The following is a 12,889-nucleotide window of genomic DNA, read 5'->3' as shown; positions in this document are numbered from 1 at the left end:
ATTTTGTTCTTTTCCTTCTTTTTTTTCGCTTTCGTGGTGTTTTGCTAGTGTGCATTTTACGTACAGTGCTGTACTTTTATTACATTCTTCTTTATTTATTTTGTTGAAATCTATAAAAGTATGAATGTAACTTTTTGTTATTTATTTAATGTTTCATATTTATATTATAATTATAATTATAATTATAATTTTATTTGATTATACAATAAACAAATTGTTTTGTAATTGTTATTATAGATATTTACCATATAATAAAATTTACCATATTTATAGTTAAAATAATAAATAAATAACACTTCAATAACATTTTTGTTAAACAAGTGTTTTTGAAAATGTAAATTTTTATATTCAATTAAACTATTATATTAATAAAAATGTAATTAACTACAATAAACTATTTCTTTTTCTTTTCAAGTTTGAGTAAAAACAAAAACTATAAAATCCAGATACGGAACTAATGAAAAAAAGAAAATGATGCATATTTTTAATAAATAATAAACTAATAAAAAAGTTATAAACAGACAATGAAGTCGACTGTGAACAACATCAACAAAACACAAATAAAGAAAGGGGAAAAAGTTGGCTTTGAATTGGACCTTGCCAGTATCAACACAAATGAGTGTGTTCCCGACACAACTAATTATTGCACCTCTTGCCACGGCATTTTAACCCAAAAAGGATTCTGTCAGATCTGTCGGGCCCCACACACCAAAAAACCCATAGAAATGCATCACAGTGTCTTGTTATTAAAAAAGAGTTCTGAGCCAGTGAAAGAGACTGGAAGGACGGTTGTCTTCTGTTTAGATAATTCCGGATCGATGAGTGGAAATCGTATTGAGGCGATGCGGTCGAACATCAAAAGGGGTATTGATGCAATGGTTAAGAGTGAGCCCGGTAACCGCGTGTATGTTGTAACCTTTGAGAGTGATTGTTTAATAATAGGAAACGACGAATCAAAAAACAAGCCCGTTTCATCTGATTTGTCATTTGATAGTGTAGTGAATTGTGCAAAGAGTTATCCGGATGTTCCTATCATATCTCAGGTCGATGAACAAATGAAAGAACAAGTTGATAAAATCGATGTTGGTGGGAGGACTGCGGGGTTGTCTGGGTTACTGTTGGCGGTAGTCCTTGCTGGTCGAAAACACGACGGCAAAGTGATATTTTGTACTGATGGGATGAGTAATAAAGGTATAGAATCGACAGACGAGAACATCAATAAGATCATTAAATTGACCAGAAATGTAACTGTTGATGTTCTCTACTTCAGAGACTGTGAGTCCTTTGTTGGGGCATATCGGACGATAGCAAATAAAACATCAGGGAAGGTCATGTCAATTGATTTAAAAGATTCAACGCAAAAGATGGAATTTGCTGTGAAGACACGCACCGTTGGTGAAAATGCAAAGCTTGACATTTTCACTGCACAGTGCGCCAAACAAATTAAGACGATGTCCTTCCCAAAAATATATGACTCTACTCCAATCACCTTCGAGTGTGAAATTGACAACGTTAATACTTTTAATGAACTCAATTCCTTTGTCGTCCAAGCCAAACTATCGTTCCAGGCCAAAGCTGTCGATTACATTGCAGTATTTGAAATTTCCGTCGACATCACCGAGTTCATTTCCGAGGAAAATACCTCTGTTGTGATATCCACTTCAATGAACAAAATTTATCAATTGAATGAACAACAAAAGTATGACGACGCCATTATTGAACTGAAGCGTCTGGAGAGTTTCAAGTTTGACGTGAACCAAGATGAACTCGACCAATTCAAAGGCCTGATCCCAGTCCTTATTGAATATTTCAATAACGCCAAAAAGGGTGATATAAGTGCCAAACAAAATATTACATCAGTGCTCAGTTATATGAAAGATATGAAAGCGTCAGACATTATTTCTTCACATTAAGTGACTCTTCTTTTCATGTAATTAAGAGTGTACTGTGTGAATATGTGAAATTCAAATAAAATTGTAATAAACTATTATAACTTATAGTTCAAATAGTAAAGTCGCCTAATAATCAAAGCTTCTTGAGAGGACCTCTTTGCAAGTTGGTTTCAAGTAAATGGTATGCTCGAATTGTGCGACGTACGAGTCTTTGATATCGGACAATGGTGGGTACGCATTGACACACCCATCATCGACCAGGAATTTGAATGGCAATTGCCACTTCGGAAAAGCCATATCTGCAACGTATCTTCTGCAGAATGCAAGTGTCTTGAATTTGTTGTCCATCGCATGTAACAATTTTTTAGCGTTGGAGTCTCTCACGGGGACACTGAACGCATTTTTGTCAATCATGTAATGTGAGGCGGGTCCAGAGTCTTCTACTCTTCCCTTACCAGTCGACGCAAAGGTCTCGAGAGCATAGACTTCACCTTCCTCCATCTTTGTTTGGGGACCTCCCTTACAAATGGGAATGCTTTTTCCTGCATGTACGGTGTATGAGTCAACCATATGTCCAGACAAGTTTCTGACCGGCTGCAATTGGTAAGTCTTTCCATTAATCTCGACTTCGTAACTGTTCATAACCTCTTCAATGGCATCTCCAACGTCCGCTAATCTGACGTCGACACCAATGGTCTTAATACCAGTGTTTGTAGCATCTTTGGCACAATCCAAAACGGGCTGAAGTGTTGGATCCCAGCAGACAGTGTACGCCGAGTCAATCAAATGTCCATTGTAGTGAACACCAAAGTCAACCTTTACCATATCGTTCGCCTTATATATGTTGATAGCATCTCCTGGATTTGGTGTGTAATGTGCAGCGCAGTTGTTAACAGACAGCCCAGCCGGGAAAGCCATACCGGCAACTGTAGTATCTACTCCTTCAACTTCACACATCTCTCTGACTTTTTTCTCGATGTTCTGTGCAACAAAAATATCAGAAACGCCTGGACGCATCCATTTTTGTACCCACTGTCTAACACTTTTGTGGACAGCCGCGGCCTTTCTATAGTCTTCAATGTTCACCAACTGTCTTTCCTTTTCTCTTTTCTCTGCGTCGGTGAATCTATTCAAGTTCCACTCTTGTGTGTATTGCATTATCTCACCTTCTGGGAACTTTTTCTCTTCAACATACATAGTAGAAAGCTTTTCAGTTGGTTCCTTGATATCTTCCGGTATCGTCGATGGGTCTTTATTTTTGTCCTCTACAACATGTTGCTTTTGAATCTGTTGTTGGGGCTTTTTTTGTTGAGTCTTTGCCTTTGGGCCGTCTTTTTTGGTGTTCTTTTGGTTTGTGTGTGGGTGTCCCTTCATTTGTCATTCGTAGTTCTGAGGCCAACCCTTATCTTCAAAGTTTCAGTTGACCATTCTCATTTTTGCAGCGCGATGATAAGGCATGACTCCTCACTATTTGGGATGACGTATCTCTTATTTATAACAACATGGAATTTGCCAACGTCTTTGTTCCTTCCTCATTTTACTATATTGTATAACATATTTACTATATTTATATGACAATTGTCATTGGTCCCCGAAAGCCCAGACAAAATAGAAGACTCTAATGTCAACTTTTTGTCTTTTATTATGATGACTGTTTTTAAACAAATTATTTATCTTCACTGAGGTCTAAATTCCTTAACATATTATTTTTTTATTGGTCGACAGATGGTAGTTCTAGAAAAAGTCTAAAAATGCACTCCAAATTGATCAAATTGATAATAAAAATACTATAATTTATAGTATAAAAACTAAAACCAAAAAGTAATTTAATCTGACTTGGCTCTTCTTGAGGTTCTTTCTTTTTTGAGGATAACAGAAAGCGAAATTGAAGAAACGAGTATGAAGATTGCCACAGCAAGATGGAAGAAAGCATTCTTGTCCCAGTCTCCGACCCTGAAGTGGGTTGCTTGCACAGCAACGCCACAAAGTGCAATTAAGTCGGAAACAAACATGCAGAAGTGTGCTCCCGATTTTAAGGATCTTGAGAAGTGAATGATTCCCATGAAGAACCCAAAGACAACCGCAAAAGCACCAATGCATATGAATAGGTCATATGTCCAGCACAAAATGAGGTCGAAGTAGGCTCCCAAAAGAACGAATGGTAACATAATGATGAATGTCAAAGCGCTTACTTCCCAGAAAGCTTGGAAGAAAAGGAACATGAGCGCAAATATTAAACTTGCGTATAACGCCAACCATAGTCCGCTTAAGATCTGTGCGTTGATAGTGAAAGCGTGGACAGTGAAACCAAAAACCGACCCAAATGCCATTGTGAAATGAAAAAGGATCATCAAAAATTTGCGAATGAATTGGTAGAATCCATGTGTTTTTGTTGAAAGCAATATTATTGAGGAAATCAAGCAAACACATGTGATGAGTAAATTGGTATAACCTGTCACACGTTCATTTGCTAGTGAGTTTAAGTACAATTGGTTGTTGCTCACGATACCAATAAAACCGTCAACTGAACTTTCTATTTTATCAAGCTTCGGCTCAAAAAATGGTTCTGGGTTTACTGCAATTGACACCAAATCCACAATACCACGTTGAATCTTATCCATGCGAATTCTTTTTGAGTTCGGTTATCCTAAGTTTTTTAATAAAAAGTTTTAGATGTTTTATTTTTATGGTTCAATGAAAAAAGGGAAGAAAACCAAATCTGTTAATTCATTAAAAAATATCATTAGTGTTACTAATTTAAAAAATAAATTAAAAAAATTTAAAAACAAACAAATAACAATTTGTGAAGAGAAAATATTGACAAATTTGAAAAATAACAGTAGTAAATAGATCCTGCCGATTTCGGAAACTTTCGATGTCCTCAATCCTCAGGATCTATGAAAGACATGGATTTAACGAGTTTTTAAATTCAAAGCTTTCTTTGTTTCGTTCTATTTTTCTTCCATTTCCTATAGATTAATCAGATAATTGACCAAGATTTTTTGAACAAGGATTTTCATAAATATTAGAACCAAATTTTATAAGATAGTTTTCAGAGACAACCTTACTTAAAGAATCTAAAAATATAGTTAGTAAATTACTTTTCTATCTTAGATCCGATGTAATTATATTCATTGATTGCTTTAATTACTTCATCTTTATCTAGTTTATTTGTAATTAAATAATATCTTAAGGCGGCCTTCGAGATTGTCACGACCCAAGTAATCCTAAGATCTTTTGGGTCGAATTAATTATTTTTGTTGTACATCGGTATTTAACTTTCCTCTTTACCAAATAACAAAAAAATATTTTTTAAAATTTCACAATTTTTTTTTCTGAATTTACACATTGTTGAATTGATTATATATAATCACCATTAATTTTAACATATCGTTTTATCAATTTTCATAACGAAGTTATCTACGCAATCAAACGTTCAAATAAACAAAAAAATCAAATATACAACAGTGTTGATACTATAATAATTCTCAAATTAAATATTTACTTAAATTATAGTTGTTTATTACATTGATTTTATTGTTTGTAAATAATAACTTTTGTGCAATGACTATGATATTCATAAAACAAAAATAAACGATTATCATCAAGTTCATTGTGTAACTACGTCGATGTGCACAATTTTCATTCAACAACTTTTTATTGATAATTACATATTAAAAAATTGTTATATACGATTATTTTTTTTAACTATCGTTTTTTTTTATTATTCATACAAAAACACATAATTGACATATATATTTTAGTATTACCACAACACTCATTATTATATATAATAGAAACATGTATTGATTATTAATTTCAATAATTTAATAACAACAGTTTGTGTATTAGGTTTCACTGTTAATCACAACATTTCATTTTTATAAAATGTCAAAAATAAAACGTGATAAATTTTTAGTGTGAAATCGTGTAACATCAAACCTGAACTTAAAATCGTTACACTAAAATTACTGGAATAACACAGTTTAGAACATTTTTGCTTATAACTTGCTTCTCTCTCACATATATACATAAGATATAAAAATAAATATTTTATCATCAAAAAGCAAAAGCAGACGATACAAAAATAAAAATTTGATTTCAGTTCTTTGTTGTGGTACATTAACTTAGTTGTTTCAACAAAAATGAATACACTTTAATGATTATTTTAAAAAATAATTCCATACATATTTATCTATAATAACAGTTATTTCTCTAGATCATATATAACAGTGAATTAAAACATAAATGTTTGTCTTTTGGATTTATAAAACGATGCACATATAATCTAAGTAATACACAAATATTTATTGACATTTAATTGCTTTCAAAATGAATTATATTAATATAAAATAAAAAAATATTTTTAATTAAATTGATAAAATATATTTAATCGTATCTAAGAGACAACACCAATGTAATTAAAAAAACAAATTGGTTTATTATCAACATTTTTAATTTGTTCGCATGTATATTTGATTATTTATCTTAAACAAAATTAATATAATTGTCAGTTATATTAACCAATAAATATAATTAATTTTAACGTAACATGTACAAATGGGTTGTGAACAACAAGTCATTAAAATATTTATTTACATTCTTTTCATACTATAATAATTTTGTATTTGTTTAGTTTGAAATTATATGTTTACACACTCAAAAAGTTTACATGTTTGATAAATTAATTCATTTTTACAATGAGCATGTAAAGTATATAAGTAAATCATGTTATATTAATTATCAAAATACAATCATTAAAAGTAACTGTATTATCATGTTATTATTTTACTATTCAAAAACAGTTGTGATGTCATTTTCATAATGTGCTATTTATGTGTGTAATCAGACATAATAAATTAAAAAGATAATATATATTCAATAAAGTTATTTACATGTTATTATCCACAGTGAGTTATTGGAAAATAATCATTTTTAATGAAGTTACACAATTAAAATTGTCACACCCGTTTTAAATCGAAAATATATATTCATAAATCAAAAATATGTCAAAAACAATTATTATCTTTGGTTTATGTTTACATCAAAAATTACATTTAAACATGATTGTTAATTATTTATTTATCATTCCATGTCTTGTCATATTGGTAACTGTATGTGTGAATATCAAAAACTACATTTTTAAATTGAAATACAATTGTTTAAATATGAATATTTTAAAATAACTACAGTAAAACCTCCCAAGAGCGGTACTTCTGAAGAGAGGGCATTTTTTAGACTGAAACTATAAATAGAGTTCTCTATCGAGCGGTTTTTAAGGTTTGATTGGCTAAAAATGCCCGCTCTTGAGAGAACAAAATTACCACGCCCTCCAGCTCTTGGGAGGTTTTACTGTACAATTATTTTTTTTGTTTACCAAATAATTTTTTTTGTAATCACTTTTTTAACATAAAAAATAATTAATTAATTATTTTTAATATTTATAATTATCTGACACGCATTTCAAACCTTTTGTTACCAGTTCTTAATTATTTTAAGTATGTTTTTGACTTTAAATAATTATTGTCAGCCCAAGCATTTTAATGGATCTTCAAGGTAGCCTTTAATATTGGAATAATTAAATCATTTATTACAGTAGAAAGCGTTTTAGTTTCTTTAAAAAACGGTTTTAATTCTTTACAATTCAGTTTGTTTCTTTGTCTTTTTTTTAAAATTCCAGTTTCATCTTTTTAAATTCCATTCATTCTTTTTATATTTCCATTTGTATTTTTAACAATTCTTTTTATTTCATCACTTTCCCACATTTTCAGGACACTCACACTCGTTTTTTGTCATTTCTTTCTATTTCACAAACTTTCTCAAGTGTATTTTTAAAGTTTCTTGTCTCTCAATTTTATTTCTTTTCGTTTCAAAAAATCGAAAAAAATCCAATTACGATAAAGATATAATATTTAAACAAAATAATAAATACGTATTCATATGACTCTTGAATATATTGATTCCAGAGAACAATTTGTACAATCTCAGTACATAGAAAACTCTTCCGAACCAAGGGAAGGTACTGTAGCTAATGTGGAACCAACACATCCGTTTATACCACCTCTCCAACTTACACACCAAAGAAGACCAAGAACAAGCACCAGAATGACTACTGAAAAGCGACCATATGTGAGGGTCTCTCTTAGTGCCAAAAGAAAATTAATATCCGAATTCAGAATACATGGAGATGACGAGAACCCAACATATTATTCAACTACTGTTGGGATCAATATTGTTAACATCAACAAACTACTTAGTCTACTCAGGAAAAGCAAATCAATTCTTCCAGAGAATCACTTTAAAAGAAAGTCTAGAGTTGAGCCATTTCAAAAATTAGTCACAAAAGTTTATGAATATGACCCAACACTATCAATAACCAAATCAGAAGTGTGGCTCGAACTGCAATGGAAATAGAGAACACCATAAGTATTGAACAAGTCGAAGACATCAATGAAGAAACAATTTCGGGAATTTTAAATAACACAGCGAATATACCACAAAGAAAAGAAGAAGAAACTCACCTTTTAAATGATTTCGTTCAACACATCCTCCCCTCCCAAATGAAGAAATTAGAACAATGGAACTCTGCAGGACAGAAATATGGAGTAAAACTACAACCAGAGATAATCTTTAATTGACTCATTCGGTTGTATTTTTTTGAAACGAAAAGAAATAAAATTGAGAGACAAGAAACTTTAAAAATACACTTGAGAAAGTTTGTGAAATAGAAAGAAATGACAAAAAACGAGTGTGAGTGTCCTGAAAATGTGGGAAAGTGATGAAATAAAAAGAATTGTTAAAAATACAAATGGAAATATAAAAAGAATGAATGGAATTTAAAAAGATGAAACTGGAATTTTAAAAAAAAGACAAAGAAACAAACTGAATTGTAAAGAATTAAAACCGTTTTTTAAAGAAACTAAAACGCTTTCTACTGTATCTTTTTATATTTATCTTCTAATATGTTTAGCTTATTTTTTAATTCAGATACTGAATTTCTTAATGATTCTTCATTTGACATGGTGTTTTACTCAACCATTGACATTTTTGTATTTATATTTTCATTGTTTTATCCATTTCTTTATTTAATCTCTTTTCTCCAATTCGAACTCTCTTTTTAATTAATTCTTGTTTTCCTTTATTTTTACAAAAAATATATCCTTTAATATAAATACCAGCATTAAGATCTTTAGTTTCTGGCTTATTTACTTCTGGATTATTATAAATATATCTATGAATTTCTTTAATACAATGTTTTAATTCTTCCTTATTTTCAAAATCATATTTCTTAGTTATATCTTTAACAATTTGTATATAATTAAATGACTTAGAATTTTGAGTCTTTGACATGCTATATTATTATACGTGTCAATACTTTGTTCAATCTTCGGTCTAGACACATCTTGGAACTTCGTTTCTTAAAACTTTCAGTCCGTTTGTTGTGTTCACTTAAATCTTGTATATTTGATTTACATTTTGAAGTGTTTTTTGTTTCTAAAAATTTATTTTGATTATTTAGTAAATCCATTTATTATTTAGAAAAAAATATAAAAACCACAATATGTCATATAAACTGTAGTTCAAAAGTCGGTACTGTCATATTTTTAGAACTTCCTAAAGTCCCGTTTTTTATTTTTATTTTTCCTAAAAAAACAAAAAAACAAAAAATCGAAAGTACAGACTTAATTTTGAAAAAAATATCAATCCCGTTCAATTATTTTTGTACAATATCGGGAATTTATCGGAATATTAGCCAGCCTTTTCCAAAAAACCCGATCCCATTATTTGATTTGACCACAACTCGATACTTCACAACACAAACTCAACGTCGTTGGTCAAATCATACAACGATAAACACGTTAATAAATTGGGATGTTGTTGTTTGTGTCAATTTGTAACTAAATATCAGTTTCGTTAGTTTTTCATTTTAATTAAAAAAAACACGTGGTTTTGTTCTTTAAACAAAAGAAAATGAAATAACGAGTTTTAAAGAAAAAATAAATAAGAGCAAACGATTAATAATTTTGTGTTTTGATATTTCAGTCATTGTTGTGACAACACAATCGGTATATCAATATTACGCGATACTTTCGCGCTTGTTATTTATTTTATTATTATAAATGAAGACTCGACTTTGAAAATTTTTGGCATTAAATTTATCAGCTTTTTATAATAAAATGCACTTTTGGGATCATTCACGTGTTTTTCTGAAACAAAACTCCCGTTATTTCAAATTTTATATGGAATTTTTTTAATGCTTAAAAATTCTTCAAGTAAAAAAATATTTTTTGAAGACTGTTTTTCTCTTGTTGACTTGGAAAAAATAAGCGAATTTATTACAAAAAAACGATTCCCAAAAATAATAAACAAAATAAATGCAAAAAATAGGGACATTCCAGTACAGACTTTTGAAAAACAGTTCATATTGAATAATTATTGGTAATATATGGGTATACCATGTTGAAAAATGTTAATATTATGTTAATGGATGTCAAAAATAATAACTTAAGTTGGGATACAGCTTCGATATAGATATTCATTAATTCTTTATTAATTTTTAGATCATCGATTTAGATTTCTTTGTTTCTTTGTTAATTAATTGATTTATAATCTTATCTGAAGATGATGTAGTCTTATGTATTATACCATCCTTTGTTTTCCAATTAAGTAATATTTCATCATTGCTTCTTAATGATTTACAAACATGATTAACAAATGGTTCAATAATAATATGATAAATATAAATAGTATTCGAATCAAGAACTTGTAATAATATATTAGGAGATTCTTCTTCCACAATTAATAATTTATCTAAACAAGCAGATTTTTTTGATTTTTGTTTTGGATTTATAGGGAGTCTATAAACTGGTTGGGAAATGCTCCAAAACTTCGAAATAAATACAATGTAAAACATAATCAATTAATATTTATTGTTATTATTCAAAAAAACAAAAACCCTTGATTTTCCGTTTTCGCTCACTTTTTGGAACAATTTTGATTTATTTGTTTGTGGAAGGAAAATGGATTTATTAACTGGCCAATAATATAAACGCTTTTTATAAGTCAAGTATCGTATTTGTAATATTTAAAAACATTTTTTTACAAATATTGTTTTGAAAACAAACCCGTTGCGAAGTGACGGGAAAAAATTTGTAACAATTTTTGTTTTTTGGAACGAAAAATGAGATTTTTGTTTTTGTATTTATTTAAAAAATTGTCATCGTTTATTTTAAAGATGATATTTATTTTAATATGTTTAAACACAAAGTGTTATATATGACACATATGGGATAAGGTTATAATATTATTATTTGTAATAAAGAATAATATGTTAAAATATGTGTTTTAAAAAGTTAAAAAACAAATCCCTGTTAAAATATTTTTTACTTTTTATTATATAAAAATTGGAATATAAAATTGTTGTAACGGACTCTTTGATAACATCTATTAAATTAATTAATTGAAATGAATGATAAGTAAATGCACTACATTTATAATTGTACGGTTGTTGATTTTTTTAAAATAAAATGAAAAATAAATAGTTATATTTTCAATATAATTTCAAGTTTAATTACACAAAAGTTACAGTTTGGTGTTTACAAAACGTAATTAATACGACAAATATATACAGTAAAACAATTACATATTTCGGTTTGTTTTTTTTTAATTTCATTAAACTTTTTGTTGTTTAATAATTTTATTTATTGTTGTGTTTTTGATGTATAAAAAGAGTGAAAAGTTGACTTCAAACATTTAATTCATTATTTCGACTTATTTCGTATTACAAGAAAATTATTTTTTTGAGTTTCTGATTATTTATAATACATTTATAAATGTTTAATAATACTTTTTGTTCTCAAAAAACGAACTTTAGAACTTGAAAATATCATTTGTATTAGATTTCTACTGGAAAACTTGAATTTGAAATTTGTTGAATTCAACACTAAAGTTCAACAAAAGTTAAACAAAAATAGACAAAAGGTGCAAAATTGGTATGGTAAAATTATATTTTTTTAAAATATGAATTTTACTAATAAGTGATTTTTTGGATCTTCCCACGTTTTTATAAATTTAATTATTTTTTAAACAAACTTACATTCTAAATTAAAACAAAAATAACCAAGAACAAAAAAAATGTAAAAATTTCCATTAATTTATGAAAATTGAACAGACTTGTAAAGTTTTACATGTTTTTGAATCGTCTCTCCATATGATGAATTTATAATTAATTAGAATACCTCTTGTATTGGATTCTTTTCTTGTTTATACATCAATCGTAAATTGTATATCTTTTCAATTTCTTCACTATACAAATTTTATTTATCCATTCCACATATAACATCTAATAATTATTTTCAATTTCTTGATTTTTAATTAAATCTTCTACCATTTTATTATCATCGAATGAGTGCTGATATATATCCTTTATTTGTCGATCCTATTGTTGTTCTGTCATTAAATGATTTAATAAGGTACGATTAAGGGATTCTAGTGGTATTATCATGGGTTTATTAATACACAACTTCAATCTATAAATTGCACTTAAATATAACAAAAAACATCATAATCTTACAATTAAATATTTTAATGCCATTTTTTTTCGTCATACATCTACCTCTATATACTGTTCTTTGTATAAATACTCTGACTTTACCACTATATTCATATAAGTTTTGAATTTTTGTATATACTCGTTCTCTAAAATAATTATTTGCTAAAGATTGTACACTTACATAATTATCAACATCAATATTTATTTTTTTGATAAACACATATATTTCAATTTATTAAATCCTTCTTTAAAAATTCTAATAATAGATTACAATAAAATAAACAATACTTTCTAATGTCAAAATATTTGCAATCAACATGAAATTATTCTGTTTTATCAATAGTATTATTAAATTCTTTATAATTTCTTTCATTCCATATTTTATTTTCAAAATTACCAGCAATTGATATTAATCCTTTTTCTTATATTGTTTTTAGAATTATAG

At 28.5% G+C, this 12,889-nt stretch overlaps 2 protein-coding genes across 2 annotated transcripts; one reads left to right on the top strand and one right to left on the bottom strand.

Moving 5' to 3' along the window:
• Positions 1–524: 524 nt before the first annotated feature.
• On the top strand, positions 525–1,913 carry EIN_046400 (hypothetical protein; the record flags this gene model as incomplete). The annotated part of the gene is made up of 1 exon (XM_004261120.1): positions 525–1,913. The coding sequence occupies one exon, from the start codon at positions 525–527 to the stop codon at positions 1,911–1,913; it is 1,389 nt and encodes a 462-aa protein (XP_004261168.1).
• Positions 1,914–3,718: 1,805 nt separating this feature from the next.
• On the bottom strand, positions 3,719–4,513 carry EIN_046390 (hypothetical protein; the record flags this gene model as incomplete). The annotated part of the gene is made up of 1 exon (XM_004261119.1): positions 3,719–4,513. The coding sequence occupies one exon, from the start codon at positions 4,511–4,513 to the stop codon at positions 3,719–3,721; it is 795 nt and encodes a 264-aa protein (XP_004261167.1).
• Between the last annotated feature and the right edge of the window lie 8,376 nt (positions 4,514–12,889).

Source organism: Entamoeba invadens (assembly GCF_000330505.1).
Source record: "Entamoeba invadens IP1 unplaced genomic scaffold scaff_1105074725885, whole genome shotgun sequence".
NCBI classification, from domain to species: domain Eukaryota; phylum Evosea; order Mastigamoebida; family Endamoebidae; genus Entamoeba; species Entamoeba invadens.
Note: the sequence above shows the minus strand (reverse complement) of the source record. Positions and strands in the feature narration are given on the sequence as shown.